The sequence below is a fragment of the Orcinus orca genome, chromosome 13 (genome assembly GCF_937001465.1).
Source record: "Orcinus orca chromosome 13, mOrcOrc1.1, whole genome shotgun sequence".
In the NCBI taxonomy this organism is placed as follows: Eukaryota; Metazoa; Chordata; class Mammalia; order Artiodactyla; family Delphinidae; genus Orcinus; species Orcinus orca.
The window spans coordinates 65230027-65250211 of record NC_064571.1 but is presented as its reverse complement, the minus strand read 5'-3'; the positions used below and the strand labels follow the sequence as shown (position 1 = coordinate 65250211).

The following is a 20185-nucleotide window of genomic DNA, read 5'->3' as shown; positions in this document are numbered from 1 at the left end:
TGGACACTCATTAATAAAATTTCTTCAGAGGAGAATGGGTAAAAAGTAGTATTGGGCAAGGGCAAACATAAAATTAGCCTTTCTTTATGGCTATGTACTTAAATAAAATGGACTTATCTGTGAGTTTTTAGTGTTTTAATTAAGTATATTTAAGTACAAAAGAAAAATATCTGGCAAAATAGAAATGACACTGTGGAACACCAAACAGAATTTTTAAAGGCATCGTGAAATCACTGAGGAGTTACTGGACCAGTTTGTTTCCCATGAATGATTAATGTAGCCCAGTAACTACTTACAGGGGTTGTTCCTTCAGTTCTCAAAGGGATACACAACCTGAATTCTGGTTGTTAAGTTATGGACATTTTGGCTGCTAGGAAACTATAGTTTTAGACATTTGAGTAGATTTAAAACAATTTCTAAAAATGCACGTAAAGAATTCTGCAGTTTCTGACGTGCCACTGCTGTTAATTTTCCTTGAATTAAGAACTGAGAGAGAAGTGTCATATTATTTAAGACCTCATTATGTCAAAAAGTCAGGGAAGAGAAAATTAAACAAAGTGTACATACGATGCTTGCAGTACAATTCCGAGTTGTTCCTTAAAGCCAGGATCGGAGTTTGGAAACTTTGCTTTGTGTTTTCATGGTCCTTTCACACAAACCAAAGCTTTCAGCCCTGCCTCTGGGAGCCCCTTCCCCCAAATAGCTGAAGGGTTTGATTGCTCCCAGGGGGTCACCTTGTTTCCAGCAGACACCACTAGTCTTGGCACAGCTGGTAAAACAAAGAGCTGTCAGGAGTGAGGAACACGTCTGACTTGATCTGTGCTCCCTTTTCCAGATGTGAACGAATGTGAGCTGCTCAGTGGCGTGTGTGGTGAAGCCTTCTGTGAAAATGTAGAAGGGTCCTTCCTGTGTGTGTGCGTTGATGAAAACCAGGAGTACAGCCCGATGACTGGGCAGTGCCGCTCCCGGGCCTCAGCAGGTAAGTGACACTGTGTCGGGACGGAGGGCTTCTCTCAGGGACCTGTACCTACACAGGTTTGGGCCAAACACTCTGGGAGTGAGGAAGAAATAACCAAATATTTTGGCGCCGTGCTGTTTCTGGAAGCTTCCATGCTCTTTCCGAGCCTGCCTTATCAGTGGAATTAGGATGTGGGTGATGACTGTTGGAGCTACATGGCCTCTAATGTGCTTTCCAACCCGGAGACGCCATGGGTAGGGTGAAGGATCCAAAATGATGAGCACATTGGCTGGGAATTGCCTAAAACTCAGAACCGTCAGCCCAGGGTTTAATATGGCAACATCTCATTAAGTTGCATAATTCTTCTTTCTTGGCCCTTGGAGAAACGTATTTTGACACTTCTCTAAATTGAAAGCAACTTAAAGGCCCCTCAGGATCTACAAAGACTTCCTTCCACTTGGAATTCTTAGGTGTTTTTTGCTTTTTTCCCCCCAGAATTTGGCCTAGAGAGTGGCTATGATTGTGTTTGTTTAAAATTTGATTGAGGCTGTGTCATCATGGCACATAGTGAAATGGAGAGCTGATGCTTTTCCAGATAGATCATCAACTTCCAGATCACCGTTTTAGTTTATGCCATGTGGCTAAAGCATGGTTGTATTTTGAGGGAAGCAGGAGACTAAATGGTCCTTTGAGACCCAAATAAAATGAAACATAGACTGTGTTACTATCTTGCTCAATCCCGGTTGATTTTATCTATGCTTCTAAGAAATCTATGCTTCTAAGAAAGCTTTCGCTCTTCCTCAATAGGGTACACTTGTTCTGTGCGAGATAATTATCTTTGCAAGCAGTAGGGAATAAAATATAACAATATCTTCATCCACACACATTTTCTTCTCAATGATTAAATATAGAAAGGTGATGGTGCAGAATTAAATGTACAGACAGTAATTCAAAAACACTATGATGGGAAAGAGAGTGTTTCTGGAGGGAAGGGTTGCTCTTCCTTCAGTGACCACCCCTGCAACTCATGAGCCATAAAGAAAGGACTTTTCATTTTAGCTCTACTTGTAATGGAAAAAAACAAACCAAAAATCAAAAACCTGGCTGGCCAGTGACAGGACTGGTGAAGTAACTGCCTTTCTCTTATTTGTCTTTGGGTCTATAGAGTAGCACCTTCCCCGTAGTATTATTTTGACTGGAATAATTCACATATAATATTGTATAGTCATTAAGTCATCTATATGAAGGTTAGGTAGTCATGATAGATGCATGTTGTACAATGTCAAGTGAAAAAAAAGATACTCCAGTGATCACAGTCTGTGGAGGGAGGGAAGGAAAGAAGATGTAAAAAGATAATTATTAGAATTAATAGAAATTTTAGTTTTTTCCTTTATTTTCCAAACTTTTTGTAATACTTTAAACTGGAATGACCAGGGTTCTGGTCTGCTATTTTCCGGCTATGTAAGCTTGGGCATATCATTCAACATCTATGAGTTTCAATTTTCTCGCCTATAAAACAAAGGTTATATTTACCTCACAGAGTTTTATCCTTTTTTAAAAATTATATACATAAAAGCCATTTGTTAATAACTAAGAATACTATATGAAGTATTAAAATGAATTATTAAAATCCAAACACACAAGGGTTATCTATTTCTCTTCCTTTTGTGATCTCTTCTGAGATGGTGGGTTTTTTAAACTATAAATACAGTTTTGCTGGAATGTTTTAGTAATGTCAAGAAGTGGTTTGTTCAGTTCACATAGCTTCAATTAAGGTACATGTCTGGGATCCTAAAGTTTGCTCATGTCTTTTGTAGAGATTAATAATGCTTTAGGGGCTTCCCTGGTGGCGCAGTGGTTGGGGGTCCGCCTGCCGATGCAGGGGACGCGGGTTCGTGCCCCGGTCCGAGAAAATCCCACATGCCGCGGAGCGGCTGGGCCCGTGAGCCATGGCTGCTGAGCCTGCGCGTCCGGAGCCTGTGCTCCGCGGCGGGAGAGGCCAAAGCGGTGAGAGGCCCGCGTACCGCAAAAAAATAAATAAATAAATAAAATAATGCTTTAATAGGATCATGAGACGATCTGAACCATTTTTGATGAACTGGATTAGCTCACTGTAAACTACTTCTTAAAACTTTACGGTGACTCTTTTTGTAAGCCTTGTTCCTCATCTCCTATTTTTTAAGTTCTTCTGTAACCAAGTCCTTAACACCTGCTTTGCCTTTTTGCTCTCTTTATCTCCTTGTTCTCTCATTGACTCTTTCTGGAAAGTTCTTCCAGTCAGAGTTCACTAAGTACTCTCCTACTTTTGCAAAGAACAGCATTTTGAATGCTCAGCTTCATAAAGCTTGTCTGCCAGTGAATACATCGTTAGTTTCTCTTTCCGCTTAACATTATATCTGATCCTTTAATAGCTTCTTGCTTATTTTCCCCATAGTTCTCTGGCTTCTGCCAAATATTGTACACACTCAGTCGTTTTATTGGTCCATGTCAGTATAATCTGCCTTAGTAACTGGATAAGCTTATTAACTTGTATAGTTCCTGGCAATTCTGACTTCTACCATACCTCAATTTGTAGGGTTCTTGGCAAATGCGAACTGATTGTACGGAGTCTTCAGATTGTCTATGATAACATCTTCATTTTAGCAATTCTCTATCCTGAGAGATAGATCGGCTATAAACTGCAGCAAGAGTTTCCCTCCCTGACACTTCATCAGACTTCATCATAGCTCATTTGTTTGGAAAAGGTGATTAAAACTGGAAATCATAAAAACAGATAACACATCTTTTCAATATTTAAGTTTTAACTTAAAGCACGTAAGGTACATTTATTCCCCAGTCTCCGAAGAAGAGCCAAGGTCTGTCTTCGGGTAGAAATCCATTTGCATTCTGTATGGGCTTGTCTTGCATAAACCATATCTATTATGCATTATCTACACTGCCCACTTTAAAGGGAGTAAGAATTTAAAGGCCTTTGCTGAGTAAATAAGCACAAAGGCACTTTGGGTTTTCATTTTTTTTTTCGATTTTCTGCAGTTGTATTATCCATTCCTAGTTTGATAACCTTTTCTTTTCTTTTTTACTGTTTTTAACCTTAGTCTTTCTAAAGGTTTAACTTGTTCTAGAAACAACTCTTCTACTCATTCATATTTTATTGGTTTATATACTATTTAATTATGTAATTACAATAATCAATACATTGGCACAGAGTGTTTGAGAATGAACGTAGCTGAGTCTCTGTTGGCATACCGCTCAACACGTCAATCCAGAAGTATGCTGACCCACCTGAGAACGGCCAGCTGGCTGTGAGCCTTCCACCTGCTTGTGGGCATTAGCCAGGATGTTCTTCAGAGGACAGGAGAACATTAGTTCATCTAACAAGGTGGTTAAGTGGAGGCTAGTTAAAAGTTTGTATCATACTCCAGTCAAAGAATCTGCTGTTGTACAGAACAAAACATTTTGTACCACATTGAAGTTAAAGTTTTTATCAAGATAGGATTCAAATTAATTTCATTATATACATGATAGACTAACAGCTTAGATCTCATCCCTCCTGGAAGGTAATTAGGAAAAGAAAGATAAATTTGCTCTCGAGGCTGTAATATTTCCTCGGCTTTAAAATTTCCCCAGGACAACAGACATTCCAACAAGAAGCAGTAGCATCATCATCTGAAGTGGTGTCTTACTGAGGACAGAACTGGGGCTGGATGTCAACAAGGCACATTTCAGATCAGTACGCAGAAGAACTTTGCAATAGCTAGAGATAGTCAGCACATAACTGTCTCACGAAATCGTGGGTGTTTCCTTAGAGGTGTCCAAGAACAGGTGAGATGCTCACTGGCTGGCAGTAGGGCTCCTACTTCCAGCATGACATTGTCCCAGGTGACCTTGAAGGTACTTTTGAACTTTAATGTCCTAGGATTTTTATTTCCAAAATACTTGTTGGCTCCCACCTAATTTTTTAGGTCTGGTCTAATGTTTTCATTGCCTGGGCCTTTGGCCACTAATTGACATTGCTATACGTTGCATAAAAGCACCTGAAACAGAAATAACTAAAAAATGTCCATCTCAGACCACTCATCACCTGTAAGAGGGTATGGCTATGAAATATAGCCTGATGGTTTTATTTCCTCAGTGCCTGTGATAATTACTCAATAAAACTTTTATGTCCTTGGGCACGCTAAGGGTAGCAGTAAATATTTAGTGTTGGCAACTGCAGCCTTCAGGCCTTACACACAAAATGCTGTTCTCTGTCTTGACTGGTGCACAGAGGGGAGACTCTGTGGTAGTGGGAACTGAATTTTATTTTTAAAACAGAAGGTATAATGAAAGGAACACAAAGATATATATTATAATTAATGCAGGTGTGCCTTGCTTTAAGAAAACAAAGTAAACAAGATCAGAAATTATACAACATGTAAATCAGGCTGATTATTTGCATTGTGTAATAATTGTTCTTCACTTTAAGACAAGCAAATAAACAAGATCAGAAATTAAAGATCTATAAATAAACAAGATCAGAAATTAAAATCTATAAATAAGCAAGATCAGAAATTAAAGATTATTTGTATTATACAATAATGGTTCTTCACACAGTTCATGATAGGGTTTCCTTAAATATCAGTTTTCTGTAATATATTTGAGAGCTTATTCTCACATCGCAAGCTAAGTCCTAGACTTCTACATCTAGAAAACACCCTAGTGTTTTTCCAGCCCAGCAACTTTATTTCCAGGTGAGGAAGCTGAGGCCCAGAGAGAAGTTCTAAATGTTATACGTAGGGCCATATTGCTAACGACTGGCAGAATTGGCCCAGGAACCCGACTCCAAGGTCTTTCCCCTTAATTCTACTTCTCAAGGCTGAGGATCCCATGACAGCACATTCTTCTAAAAATTGGCTTCCTTTTCACTTTATTTCTTTGTTTTGTTCTCGTTATTGAAACAATGCATATTCTTAGAAAATCGGCAAATACAAAAATATATCAAAAAAGAAAATCCCCTGCTGTGTTACCATCCAGGGATAATCTCTGTGACCATGCTGACCTCCAGATTCTTTGAAGGGGCATCCCTACCTCCACTGAACTGTCTCCCAGTTGATCCTCAACGCACTGAGATCGAGCCCTCAGACCCTTCATCCGGGTGAAACTCTTTCCTCTTGGGACAGTAGTTTCTCATCTTCCCTCCCCCTTTCCCTTTTCTTGATTTCAGGGCATTACTCTTCCCTGTATCCTCCTACCTCTTGCTCTGGTCTTTTTCTGTCTCATTCTTGACTCTTTCTTTCGCCATTCCTTAAATAATAACGTCCCAGAGAGTTGCATGGTTAGCCCTCTTTCTACTCTGTATTCTTCCCCTGGGATATTTTATCCTCTTCTCCAAGTCAACTTACCTGGAGTATTACTTACTTGGTGTGGATGACCAAGTGAATATCTGTGCCTCTCCACCTCTCTCTCGAGTGCCACACTCCTATTTCCAGCTGCCTGTTACTGGACCTTCCTCCCAGGGTGTCTTGGAAGCATCTCTGCCTAAAATTATCCGAAAGCAAATTAATTACCATCCCTCTCCAACCTGTTACTCTCCCTGTGTACACTCATTAATTGCCAAACAGCCATACTATAGATCCTGAAGTCATACTTTATTTTTCTCTCCATCCATCCAAGCCATCATAACATTCTGCTATCTCTACCTCAACAGTATCCTTCAAATCTCTCTGCTCCTCTGCTACCACTGCCCTGGGCCAGTCCTTCAGCCTATCTTCCCTGGACTGTGGCACTTGCCTTCTGACTTCTCTCGCTGCCTCTCCCATCAGTTCCTGTTCCACATTGCTGCCGATTCACATTTTTGAAACACACATCTGGTTTTAAACCCCTTTCAGCTGCTTATTCCTGCCTCCAGCATGAAGTCCAAATCCATCAGCAGGGTAACAGGACCCTTTTATCCTCAGTCATTCATTCCTCTTTGTATTGTCTGTCACCCAGCTCACTGCTAGGCATCGTGCCTGACCTACAGCAGACACTGTAGCCTACTGAGTAATAGGCTTCTCCGCATTCGAGAATGTGTTCCTTCTGTATCCCATCATCTCATTCCCAGCTCGTTCTGCAGAGTAAGAATTATTCATTTTATCAAAGGTATCATGGGGGCTTCCCTGGTGGCGCAGTGGTTGAGAGTCCGCCTGCCGATGCAGGGGACGCGGGTTCGTGCCCCGGTCCGGGAAGATCCCACATGCCGTGGAGCGGCTGGGCCCGTGAGCCATGGCCGCTGAGCCTGTGCTCCGCAACGGGAGAGGCCACAACAGTGAGAGGCCCGCGTACCACAAAAAAAAAAAAAAAAAAAGTATCATGGACCACACTTAATTGATCTATTCACACTTCTAGGTAGAGAGGACAGTACCCCTATGTGCTTTGGTTAAATTACAAGTAGAGGAAAAAAATTTAAAAAGAGCAGGTCCCTGCTATCAGGGGAAACTGTGCAAATCATCCTCGTGGTTCTGACAATTGAACCTAAACAGCGTGCTTGTTCTCTGTTCCTGGAGAGGTCCACTACAGGTTTTGTGTATGTACATATTTTTTAAAGGCATGAGACCACATATAATATCACTCAACCATTATATTTGGCACAGTGGGGTGTTTTTTTTTAATGTGTTTAGGTAACCTGTAAAATAAATTAACTTTGGAAGAATTTTTTAAAAATAATTTCTGATTGGAAAAAAAAGACCTTTGGTAGGAAAAAAATTAAAGACAGTGAAACCACAGTATTTAGAATGCAGACATTGTAAAATGCCATAAAACTCCTGAGGTCTTACTCCTCAGCTAAGGCTGAGGAAGATATGCTCATTTGTTATTTAAAAAAAAAAAAAGTCAGGTTTCTTCCCACCTTCAAAAACAAGAGTGAGAAGAGTTTACTACCAAATGGTGCTTTTATTTTCATGAAGTTTTATGCTTGCTGTGTATAGTATCTAAAATGAGTTTTTAATAAAGAGGTGTTGATATTTGAATGAACTGACATATCAGTTAAGTAAACCATGTACACAAACCATTTTATCCTCTTAATACAAGAGACACCACACTGTTGCATTAGAAATGCATTTTGTATCCTAGAATTCACTACCAATAAGGCCTGGAGAGGAATGGTTTGTACAGTTCCTTTTAAACGTTTCCAGACATTTTACATGTCGCTGCAGATGTGGCTTTATTCTTGAGGTCGTCCTCACAGGGCCTCGCCATGCACGTGTGCGGGTGTTGTGACAGCTCTCATGCTGCTGTGACGTCATCTCCTTTCCGTCTGTGCTGCCTGTTGCACCTCGTCCCAGTGTGCGTCTCCCGGTTTTCTTTCTCTGGGCTGCTTTATTCTGCCTTCAGGAGTCTCTTCTTCCACCGAGATCTGCCCGCTTTTCTTCTGACTTCTCCAGTTTCTAATAATATTTCCATCATTGAGACTTTCACTTCTCACCGTCTCCCCAGCCTGTTCCTATCCCAGGCTCCCTCCTCCCAGTGTCTTCTAACTTCTTCACCAGAAAAAGCAAAACCAAAAATATCCTCCAATCCACCTGGCAAGGCTGAGGCGACTCTCTTCCAATAGAGACTGGCATTGTCCTCTGCCTCAGCACCTAAGTCACAAACACACCTATCACCTGTTCACATGTTAATGCATCCCTGCCCTGTTCTCTTGTTCTCAAAATCAGTTCTGTGACTCCTTCCACAGACCAATTTTCCCTTTGCCCGCTCTACCCACACAGACCTAAGGAGAGTTGTACTTTTTATTCCTCCTCACCTCTGTCACACCTTACTTTCTAGCCAATTTTTTTTAAGTTTATTTTTCAAGAACTTGACTCAAAATGTCAGCTCCTCCAGGCAGCCTTCGAGGATTGCCTTGCCCCCTGACCCTTTACAGTGTGGCTTACACACCCAGCTTGCTTTCCTTGCACTGTCATACCTGACCACCTGATTGACCTCTTTAAGGACAGGCACTGCTTTGAAAGTATTTTTGCTCTTGTACTTCACTTTCTAAACTTTATTTTGACTTCTTCCATGTCTTTTACTATCTGAAGTTACCACCTTTCTACGATCTTCCTTTTTATTTGCATCCCTTCATGTTCAGTCCATTCCTATTGTCAGTGCTTATTTTCTGAAACTCACCAATGGCTTTCTTTTAAATTCCACTTAAAACACATACACACTTCTCATCTTCCAAGTCTTTGAATGAGAAAACTAGGGGAAAAAAATGAATTTCCAAGTTTTCTTTTACTCCCTTTGGATTATTACACTGGAATGCTTTTTCTCATAAAATTATGAGTTGGTATAAAACATTCGGCAGCACATATACTAAAACATTAGTGCCTGTGGTGATTTTTAAAATAAAGAGAATAAAGCTTACTGAGTAATCCTATTCAAAGTCATTTGCTGAACATTATTACAGACACAGACTTTTATAAATTGATATCTTTTTCAGGACTAGGGCAGGTGTTTCATTTGGGGGCATTGTTTACTCACATGTATTTGTGATGTGACTCTTGGGTCACTGTCGTCATCCTGTCTCAGAAGGATATGGAGGGGATTGGCATCTGAAGGCCTTCAGAAAATATTGCAAATGGAAAGTGAAAGCAAAGGCAAGGGCCATTTAGAATGTTTGTGTCCACTCTAACCAAAGAAATGTTCCAGATCTCCCCACTCCAACAGCAAACCTAAGATTAGACATACTTAGGGAAAGACTAAAGCAGGAAATAATCCTGTAAGTGCACACCCACATCCTCTTCTTTATGACGAAGCAAGAGAGAAGAGCTTCTAGAAAGGGCAGTTCGCCAGTGGTACCTGCTGCTCAAACACTGTCTTTAAATATTCAGAGCAAGGGAAGAGGGTCACGCTGCATGCTGCTTTGTCACTGAACTCTACATCAGCAGGATTATCTGCTGCCCCTGGGCAAAGGCAAAGCAAAACAAACTCATGCTCGCTGAAATGTTAAGAAGCTGAGCCCCATAGAAGAGGTTTAGGGAGAGCATTAGGCACTGGACATTGGACCCAACCTAAATGTTCTCCTCCAAAAAGTGAGGATGCTCTATAACCTGTGCCGTCTAGCTCATGGAGTTACTTTGTGTATCACATGAAAAGGCATCTGTGAAAGTTTCTTCAAAAAAGGCACACACATGAGAGGTCCAAAAACTCATTTCTTATCACCAGCCATACATACCCCTGGGATTAAAATATACACATTGCTTTTTATACACAGATGTTAAGCTAACCTCTTAATACATATTGAAAAATCAAATCTGAAAATACTGGAGGTGAAGTAATATATTTCCTAGAAGTCTATGGCATGAGATATGAAGTATGGCTAACCTTATTAATAAAATCTTTCCGAAAAATAGAATTCATTCTTTTCTGAGCTTGGCACCTTCTATAACTTTTGATTTGATCTTTTAAAGTTATTTTGTGATAGAAAAATTTCTCCCCTAACGACAGTGACAAGCTCATAGAGATTTTTTAAAGAAATCACATTACATGTCTTTACTGATCGGAGCGTTCCCCCTGTGGAAAAATGCTCTAGGCGGTTACTTATTTAAAGGTTAAGAAGATAAGGAAATTGTAGCTTTTCACAGAATGACCTTTGTGGACCCGTTTTTTTGAAAGGAATTTGCATCTCTTTCCAAACACGGATGAGGGCCTGACTAACCCTCAATTTCAGCTGTGTAAACACTGAAGCTTCAAACTGCTTGGAAAGAAAATAAGAGCAAAACTTGTAATAACCAATGTAAAACCTGAATAATACAGTGGTATTGATTATTTCCCTATGCAGTCACCTTTGAGTTTCCTTCCAAAGAAAAAAGAAAAAACTATTTTATTTCTGTGAGTATAAAAAAACATGGTAGAAATAGTGTTTAAATGTATATGAAGTTTTTGACTCAGAAGCCTGTGGTCTCTAATTACCTATGAATATAGCAGCCTTCATTGAAGTGTTACTGTACAGTGTTTCCATATTGTAATAAAAACTGTGACATATCTACAACTTTGTACAAAGAGAAAAACAATTATTGAGCACTCTTTTAACATAGACTGTAAACCTGATTGGCAAAACTCTAGTTGTGTTGCTGACTTGATTTATATTTCTAAGTGCATTCGTTAATAACTGTGTTTTAGGCAAACTGAATGAGTGGAATTGTCCATAGTAATAGTCTGTCAGTTTATTCACACATATTGGGAGAAAGTTTATAAAATTTTTTACAGCGTTCATGATTGATTTCATATTAATTTAAAATACCTACCCTTAATTTTCCTCAATAATACCCTGTGTAAGAGCTTGGAGCCCCTCCTGAAGGGAATGAACTGGTGATGGTGATGCATTCTATGAAAGCAGGCAAAGCACATGTCTGTCCCCTGCACACTTGAAAAGCTAGTTGAGACGAGGGATGTGGCAGGTTTTATCCAATTTCACACACAAGGAAATGATTTAAAACCACTTCATAAACTGCATAGGAATCCTCATTTCAGTTTTTTCCTGGACACTTATCCTAGGTTTGAATTCGTCATCAGCTATTAAGACTAAGTTAGAGTCCAAGCTGAATTGTCAAAGGTAGAATAATCTGAGAATTAGCCAGAATCAAGGGTGAGAGGTCTCCTTTACATTCTCATTGATATTCTGCATTCTGGGAGTAATATGTACGTCGAAGCTTTGCTTGCTTTTACTGCCATAAGGGGAAACAAAGGGCAGTAGCTCTTCTGATAGAATTTTATGAACTTACATTTTAAGAATACCTTTGTTATATGACATATTAATCATGTTTCCGCGGTCAGTTTGACCCTGCCAAAGTAAATATATAGGAAACTAATACGAAAATAAATCATTAAACTTTCCTCATAGTATAATGATCTGCCAACTTTTTGTTAAAAGGTAGGTATTGAGATTAAAGTCTTATCCTTACTGGCAAGTGTTATCCCCTTGTCTCTATAGTTTCTTTGGGTTAAGAATCTGTAGATAGCAGTTCTAATGAAAATATTTCATTAGTATTAATCTAAGTAATTGTGACGGCAGTAGTCAGTTTATCTGACATAGCATAAAATTAAAATAAGAAATTCTAACTGGATCATAGGCAGTAATTTGAACTCTATAGCATTTAGTAGGGAAGAGTTTTTTTTATCATTTTTGAAAAGCACAAACTTGTTTGTAGACTTCAAATCTGATGGAATTAAATCATTTTTAGTATTAACTGAAAGTAGGTGGAGTTGTTCTTATCATTTGTATTCTGTCATATCACCTTGACTTTTATCACAGAGGGTTAAACAGACTCTGTTGAAATATATCAATGTATTCTTTAGGACACACTTGAGCTGGGACTAGAACCCAGCCTTGAAATTCTACCCCGAGGATTAGCTGGCTCTTATTATTTCATTCAGAATCATGTATTTGCAGCACTGTAAGTAGATTTCTAGTAATGAAAGGGTTTCTTTTAATAGACTCAGGTTACTGCAGTGTTTTTCTATTTGTCTCCTTCTGCTTTGTACTGTTTAGAAAATTTGGGGGGGCATGGTTATCTCTATAACCATCTAAGGGTTAAATATTATGTGTGGCCCCGTATCTCTGGTCCAGTGTTGGGGAATATTTTCATTGATTTACGTAGGTGTTCTAGCTCAGTAAAAAATGACCCTGTGTTTGGCAAGAAAACAGATATGGAAACTGTACTCACAGCCAAATTTACAAGAATAAAGTAATCGGTTAAGGTAAAAGGAAATGATTTTGACAGACTTACACTCTTGGGGTGGGTTAGAAATCCACCAAAATTCAGGATTCACGTGCATTTTTATCTTGAAGTGGAAGAATCTAACATAAAGTGGAAAGCAGCTTTCTGTAAATGAAGTGCATTGGCACGTCCACTCTTTTTTACCACTGTGTTTTCAATTCCGTTGTGATACAGGTGGATCTGATGTATCCTGTCAACACTCTTTTTTACTTTCTCTGCTCTTTTTAGACTTAGAAGTAGATCAACCCAAAGAAGAAAAGAAAGAGTGCTACTATAATCTAAACGACGCCAGCCTTTGTGACAACGTGCTGGCCCCCAATGTCACCAAACAAGAATGCTGCTGTACCTCTGGTGCTGGGTGGGGAGATAACTGTGAGATTTTCCCCTGCCCGGTCTTGGGGACTGGTAAGAATTAGCTAAGTGCTGTGTTCATACTGGTATTTGTTGTGTGGTCTTCATGGGCCTTGGAATGTTCTCATTTGGGTTATTGAAGCCTTGAAATGGTAACATCTACTGGTACCTGCCATTGTCTAATTGAAGTGAGATTACCTTAGAGTGGGTTTCATTCAGGGCTGGACCCATACCCTTATCCCACTTCAGTATGAATTCTTAAACTTCTGTTTCTCACAGAATATGCTGTTATAGTGATATTCCATATAATATTTTGGCAGAAAGATAATTCAGTTTTATTCCATTTGTAAGGTAAAACTCATCATTTTTGGTAACAATGACACAGCATTATTCCTAACTGGAGCTTGCATATTTAAGCTAGGATTTTGGATTCTTATTGAAATTTGAAAATACTAGAGACCACAGTAATGGAGTGGTCATAACACACCATCGTACCCATAGCTAAAACATGTGTAAATAATAGATGGGTGAACTAGCAAGGTTTTTTGTAAATTATACTTATGAAGTCATTAGGTTTATTTGCACCTAGTCTGTAATTTTTGAGATTGTACTGAATTTATTTGTCTGAATTTAGATGGCAAGATTTGCCTTAAAGTCTCTGAGTCTGAGAAAGCAAAACTGAATTTAAAACATACTCGTGGAAGATATTGGGTTTTTTTTTTTTCAACTTTTTTCCCCCCTTATCTCTCCTGAAATCAGCTGAATTCACGGAAATGTGTCCCAGAGGGAAAGGTTTTGTCCCCACTGGAGAATCCTCTTACGACGTTGATGGCGAGAACTATAAAGGTCAGAATCGAGCAGAAACTAATTTGCAATGTGTGTGCATATTTGACATTCAGGTAAACGCGTGGCTTGGGTTAGGCAGAAGAAGAATTCTTTTCAGCCATGGAAACTAATTACAAAGCCTTGAATCCTACCATTGGAAGAAGGTTTCAGTGGACTCTAGGGAGAACCGTGGCTTGGGCGTTAGAACACTTAAGGCTGTATGACAGTGGGACTTCACTTAAGATTCTGAGTTTCCACTTCTGAGATAGGAATAATGTTTCAAGGGTTATCATGAGGATTAAATGAGATAACATATGTAAAAGTACTTAACACAAAATTCTGTACTTAATAAATTCATTCTTTCATTGTAGAATTATATTAGAAATCATATGTTAGGACCAATACAAATTTGACCATCATCATGTTGGCCTTTAATGGTCATCAACAAAGCAAAGATTCTTGCCTTTTTAGAAAGCATCCTACTTTGCTAGGACCATTTACTAATGGCCACAGATTAATAATAAGGAATGGAAAGGAAGAAAGCAAAAGTAGATGTGTGTTTTATATATTTAATGCTATTAGCCTGTAATTCTAAAATAAATGTGCAGCTTTTTAATTTTGGTGAAATTTAAACTACAGATATGAGTACTTCCTCATTAACCACTAACTTTTAACATTTCAGTGATAGAGATATTATGACCTTTTATATACAAAGTGATTTTTTTTCTTTACAGTTTAATATTGAAAACTGTTAAGTGGCTGGAAAACAGACTAAAAACATTTTTATTGTCTATCCATTTTTTCAAACCAGTGTTTTACTAACATGGTATAATTCAGCAGCTGGATAAGAAATTCCATATGTGTGTTTTTAAGTACATCTATGATTTAATTCAGTGAAATAACAGGACTTAGTTGGCAAAATGTGTTTAACGGTTTTCAAATTCGCAAATATCATATACTATGTTCTTTCAGAGATGTAGTTAAATTTCACTTTGTGCTATGAAGTGGAGCCCTGATTTCACCATAAAGTCATCCTCTTTTTTAAAATAAAAATAAATTCCTCTTCACCCTATCTTAGCAGTGCTGTAAATGGTTGAAAGAATATTAGATTCAAACAGTCATATATTGTCGACTTGGTTTTGCCATTTTCCAGCTGTGTAACTTTGAGCAATTTATCTATGAAGTCTCCAGTTTTTTAAATGAGGACTAGATGACATTAGCTTTAAAATGTTAGAAATGATGCTAATAATACTTGCACAAAAGCAATAGATCACACTTTTTGAGAGTATACCGAGTCCTCTGCATGGATTTTCTCATTGAATCCTTTCAATCCTATCAGGTCAATGTTCCTCTTATCTCCAGTTTACCATTGAGTTAACTGAGGTTTGTGGACAATAAGCTCTGTAAATTCTGTGGAGGAATGGGTCTGCCAGCATTCTTAGCAGCTGTGCTTTCATTAGCTCATTATCAAGAAAGAAGACTTCCATCAAGTTGCATCAAACTCTTCGTGGGAGTTTTCTTCATCTCAACTAGTTAATGGGCCAAAATATACATTTATAGAAAGGCACGTGTCTTAAAGGCTATTTTCTTCAGAGAATATTATTGGTGCCATTATGGAACCCGTAGACTATTTCCTCAGATACGAGGTAGCATCTCTGAAGCTCTATTTACAAATATACCTTCTCTGATAATGTTTTGGGCATTGCTCCTTAAACAGAGAAGCCTGATTATATTTCTACCTCTGTGAATTAGTCCTAACTTTAAGGATTTGATATTGCTGTGTTTTTAAGACTCTTTGTAATATAAATATTACAATATCTAACTTGCCCAATATTGATTAGACTCTTCTATTTAACTGAAAATCCCCAAATAACTCCTCTTTCTAAATATTTCTCCATTTTTCCCCCATAGATGCAGATGAATGCCTACTTTTTGGACAAGAAATCTGCAAAAATGGCTTCTGTTTGAACACTCAGCCTGGTTATGAATGCTACTGTAAGCAGGGGACATACTATGATCCCATCAAATTGCAGTGCTTTGGTAAGTTTTAAGAGGATATAGTGTGATGTGCTATGCAAATACATGGAAAAAATAAGTAATGCTACATATAAAAACAATTTCTTTGAATCTAAATCATGTGTTGAAAAGATCTGTAAATGTTTTATGGATCTTTTTCTTGAGCAATATTTAAGAAAATAAAAACTCTTCATACTACTATTTGAATAGATTTCAAAGAGTTAATATTCAATGTAGAATTATAATTCAGGTCACTGGTATAACTGAAGTGTTCTTTTGGTCTGGGGAGCCTCCTGTTTCATCACTCATACCATGCACTGAAAGTCATTTTTAAATACTGACCCAGACTTTAATGACTAAGCAGAAAACCATATACACTAGGCAGAAAAACATAGCAAAAGGAAATAATTTTAAAACTGTCATAAAGAGACATTTTATCTTAAATTTCTAAGCGTATCCTGTTCTTAAATGTTTTCTTTCCTTATTTAATGTCAGCAGCTGTAGAGCAATGTTATTTTTCCAATCAATACAACTTAACATTTTTATAGTCGGAGCTGTTCTCTTTTGGATGATGACGTATAGCTTATTAAACTGTGGCAGCCCCTGGAATCTGGACTAAATTTAGCAGTGTATTAAGTTTGGTTAAGTGTATGAGGTGCAGCTGATTGCTGATTTTCTTTCACTTTTTTTCTCTTAAGATATAGATGAGTGTCAAGACCCCAACAGTTGTATTGATGGCCAGTGCGTTAATACAGAAGGCTCTTATAACTGCTTCTGTACCCACCCAATGGTCCTGGATGCTTCGGAAAAAAGATGTATCCGACCAACTGAATCACATGGTATGTTTGGATATGAGATGCAAGTCTGTGTCCAAATAAATGTCATAAGGTTTTCCTTTTGACTGAAATGTGAGCTGTTGGAAAATTTAAAAATTGATTCCTTGGGTATTTTGAAATAATTAAAATGAGATGCTGAGAGAAAGAATAAGATGCATATCATCAATATGTAGGAGATTTAACACCTTGCATACACTGATTTAATGGACAACAGAATACAGAGTGGCTGAGCAGATGGCAGAGCTGTTCGGTGTCTGAGGGTTGATCACATTGAACCATTGAAGGCAACTGAGGAAGATGTAAGTTGAGGGAAAAATAATTAGGTTTGCTTGACTGGACTGGAGGACACAGGTGAGGCTGGACAGAGCAGAGGGCAGAATTCATCAGATTGGTGGAGGGCTCTGAAGTCCATCGGTAGGAATCCCTGTTCATCCCCGAGAAGGTAATGTGCCACTGACTGATCAGTGGCTTAATTGAGGAGACTGCTTTGGTCAAAATCAATTGGAAAGTAGAAAGGTTCGCGTTAAGGACCCTAGGATGAAGTGTTACTAGTTCAGGGCTTCGGCAAATGAAATGGATGAAAAAGGATGAATCCCAAAAATTTTATGTAGAAAGAAATGGTAGGATTTGACAGACAAGTAAATGTGAAACATCAAAGATCAGAAGAATAAGAAGCCCATCAGGATTATGAAGTACAGGCAAGACAGTGGAGGGTTTTATGTAATGATGGAAGCAACAGAGGGAAGGATTTAATTGGAACATGATGGGCAGGTTGAATTTCAGCTGATTGGAGTGACACCCAGTTGGAGATGACAGAGGTTTGATCCACGGAAAGACCCAGACTGGCCTCAGACTTTTGCTTGGAAGTCACTCTTAGAAATAGGGATGGAAACTTTGAGACTCGCTGGCTTCTACCACAGTGTTTATGAAATAGGAATAACAGTGCAATTGTCATGGAACCATGTCTTCCCTTTCAGAACAAATTGAAGAAACCGATGTCTACCAAGATCTGTGCTGGGAACATCTGAGTGATGAGTATGTGTGTAGCCGGCCTCTTGTTGGCAAGCAGACAACATATACTGAGTGCTGCTGTTTGTATGGAGAGGCCTGGGGTATGCAGTGCGCCCTCTGCCCCATGAAAGATTCAGGTGAGCCCTTACCTAGTTCCTTCTATTGCAGGCCTTTGGAAGTATCCTTTGGAGCCTGACAATCCTCTTTTACTTATATATCTTCACCTGCACTCCTGATAGCTTGCTTTCATCAGAGGGGTGTGTGTGTGTGCGCGCGTGCGTGTTTAGGGAGTGGAAGAGCAGGACTGCATAACATCCGGCTCCTGGTTTACCTCCAATCCAGACCTTGTCATTAATTTTTTTTTTTTTTTTTTTTTTTTTGCGGTACGCGGGCCTCTCACTGCTGCGGCCTCTTCCGTTGCGGAGCACAGGCTCCGGACGCGCAGGCTCGGCGGCCATGGCTCACGGGCCCAGCCGCTCCGCGGCATGTGGGATTTTCCCGGACTGGGGCACGAACCCGTGTCCCCTGCATCGGCAGGCAGACTCTCAACCACTGCGCCACCAGGGAAGCCCTTGTCATTAATTTTTGAAACCCTCATTCCATTTCCCCAAAGAATGCTAAATAACCCAAAGAAATATAATGCATCTTAGCAGTTGGTGGCATAGGTCTTTAGAATTTATATTTCCTGATACTTTTTTTTTTTTTCCCTACAGTCCTTCTCATTTCTAACAGTTTCTACTTAGAGCAAAAAGTATTAATATAGACAGTCTAGGTCAAAGCCCAAGTTTTTACGTCAACCTCTTTGTGGGAGAGATCACAGAAGGGTTAGAACCATAAAGGAAGAGAGTAGAAAGTAAGTAAAATGTACTTGAACAAATCTCCTTGACTTTCAAGTTTTAGACCTGGGGTTAAAACCTTTGGTCAAATGGAAAAAAAAATGGGACTGGCTAAGCTCTCAGTTTCCTCCCCTCTCCTCGTGTGGGAGGAGGGCTGGAAGGTGCTGACTCTTGGCTCCCAGGCTGGGCTACTTGGTGACTGTTGGGTTGTGCGCTGATTGCTTATTTCTCTTCTTGACGCTGCAGCTACTTACTGCCTGTTAAAGGAAAGCACTTGAAAGTGTGCAGTATAGCATTTTGTCTTTGGCTATAGAATCGATTTGTTAAAGCTGGAAAAATACTGTGTGGATCTAAAGTGAAAGAGTTTATAATGAACAAATTCTCAGAATGGCCAAGAGGGGAAGAATTGCTTGAAAAGAGGAACTGCATTAATTTTTAGTTAATTAGAATGTAATCTTCAAGATATTTAATAATAAATTAGCTTTTTAGCTTGGAAGTAACTGAAACCAATGTAGCACAAAAAAAGAAAGTAATTTGAAATGCCAGAAAAGGAAAAGGAACAGCAAAGGATGAAGAGCAACCTGTTAAAGATATAGATGGTAATGATAGTAGCCCAGAAATGGAAAGAGGTTGGGTTCTGGGGCCAGAAAATCTGGATCTGGAATTCAGAACTGCCCACAGCAGCTGCGTGACTTGGGGAAAAAGAACCTCACCCAATGCAGCTCATTAATGGAGGCATCTGTCTTGTTGGGTTGTTGTGAGAACTGGGAGGTTGTAGATAGGGCAGGAACACAAGGAGTGGGGTATATTATTAGTGTCACTATAGCCTCTGTCCTGAGAGGCAATTGCCACAAGGAGAAGAAGGTGAAATCTTAAGGAAGTGACTATAATATATGACTTGAGTCATCTTCTCACGATGCTTGAATACCTCAAACCTTTCTACTTAGGCAGTGTTTTTATTGTTTAATTTTTTCTTGCATGTTTTATATGTATGTTTTACTTTTTTTTTTACATCTTTATTGGAGTATAATTGCTTTACAATGGTGTGTTAGTTTCTGCTTTATAACAAAGTGAATCAGTTATACATACACATATGTTCCCATATCTCTTCCCTCTTGCGTCTCCCTCCCTCCCACCCTCCCTATCCCACCCCTCCAGGCAGTCACAAAGCACTGAGCTGATCTCCCTGTGCTATATTGTTTAATTTTTTTAAAAAATATATCATTCTTCTAAAGAATTAATCAAAGAGGTTATGTCCCCCTCCATCTACCCCATCACAGCTGAACTCTGCTCCTTGAAGGTGTTCACTCTTTTTTTTTAATTGAAGTACAGTGTTGATGTACCAATGGTACATGTAATGTACCATTACAGGTGTACAATGTAATTATTCACAATTTTTAAACATTATACTCCATTTATAGTTATTGTGAAATATTGGCTATATTCCCCATGTTGTACAATATATCCTTATAACTTATTTTATACCTAATAGCTTGTACCTCTGAAGATGTTCACTCTTAACAGTTGGTTTTAATTATCCAAGTCTTTTTTCTATATGTTAATTATTGTTATATTTTTAATCCATATTATTATAAATTTATATTTAATAGAATATTTAAAGCTGAAATCCAT

At 38.8% G+C, this 20185-nt stretch overlaps 1 protein-coding gene and 1 long non-coding RNA gene across 18 annotated transcripts in view; one reads left to right on the top strand and one right to left on the bottom strand.

The window, feature by feature from the left end:
* Positions 1-20185, top strand: part of LTBP1 (latent transforming growth factor beta binding protein 1) — a 423263-nt gene that overhangs the window by 373293 nt on the left and 29785 nt on the right. For all 17 annotated transcript variants that reach the window (XM_033425264.2, XM_033425268.2, XM_033425269.2 and 14 more), the window contains 6 exons: positions 836-979; positions 12907-13083; positions 13789-13875; positions 15766-15894; positions 16569-16709; positions 17684-17854. In XM_033425264.2, coding sequence (XP_033281155.2) covers positions 836-979; positions 12907-13083; positions 13789-13875; positions 15766-15894; positions 16569-16709; positions 17684-17854 — 849 coding nt within the window. The remainder of the gene's footprint in view (positions 1-835; positions 980-12906; positions 13084-13788; positions 13876-15765; positions 15895-16568; positions 16710-17683; positions 17855-20185) is intronic.
* Positions 4292-9251, bottom strand: LOC125960900 (uncharacterized). The gene is made up of 3 exons (XR_007471041.1): positions 9086-9251; positions 6356-6475; positions 4292-4329 (listed from the first exon to the last, which is right to left on the bottom strand). It is a non-coding gene; the product is annotated as an uncharacterized LOC125960900 (long non-coding RNA).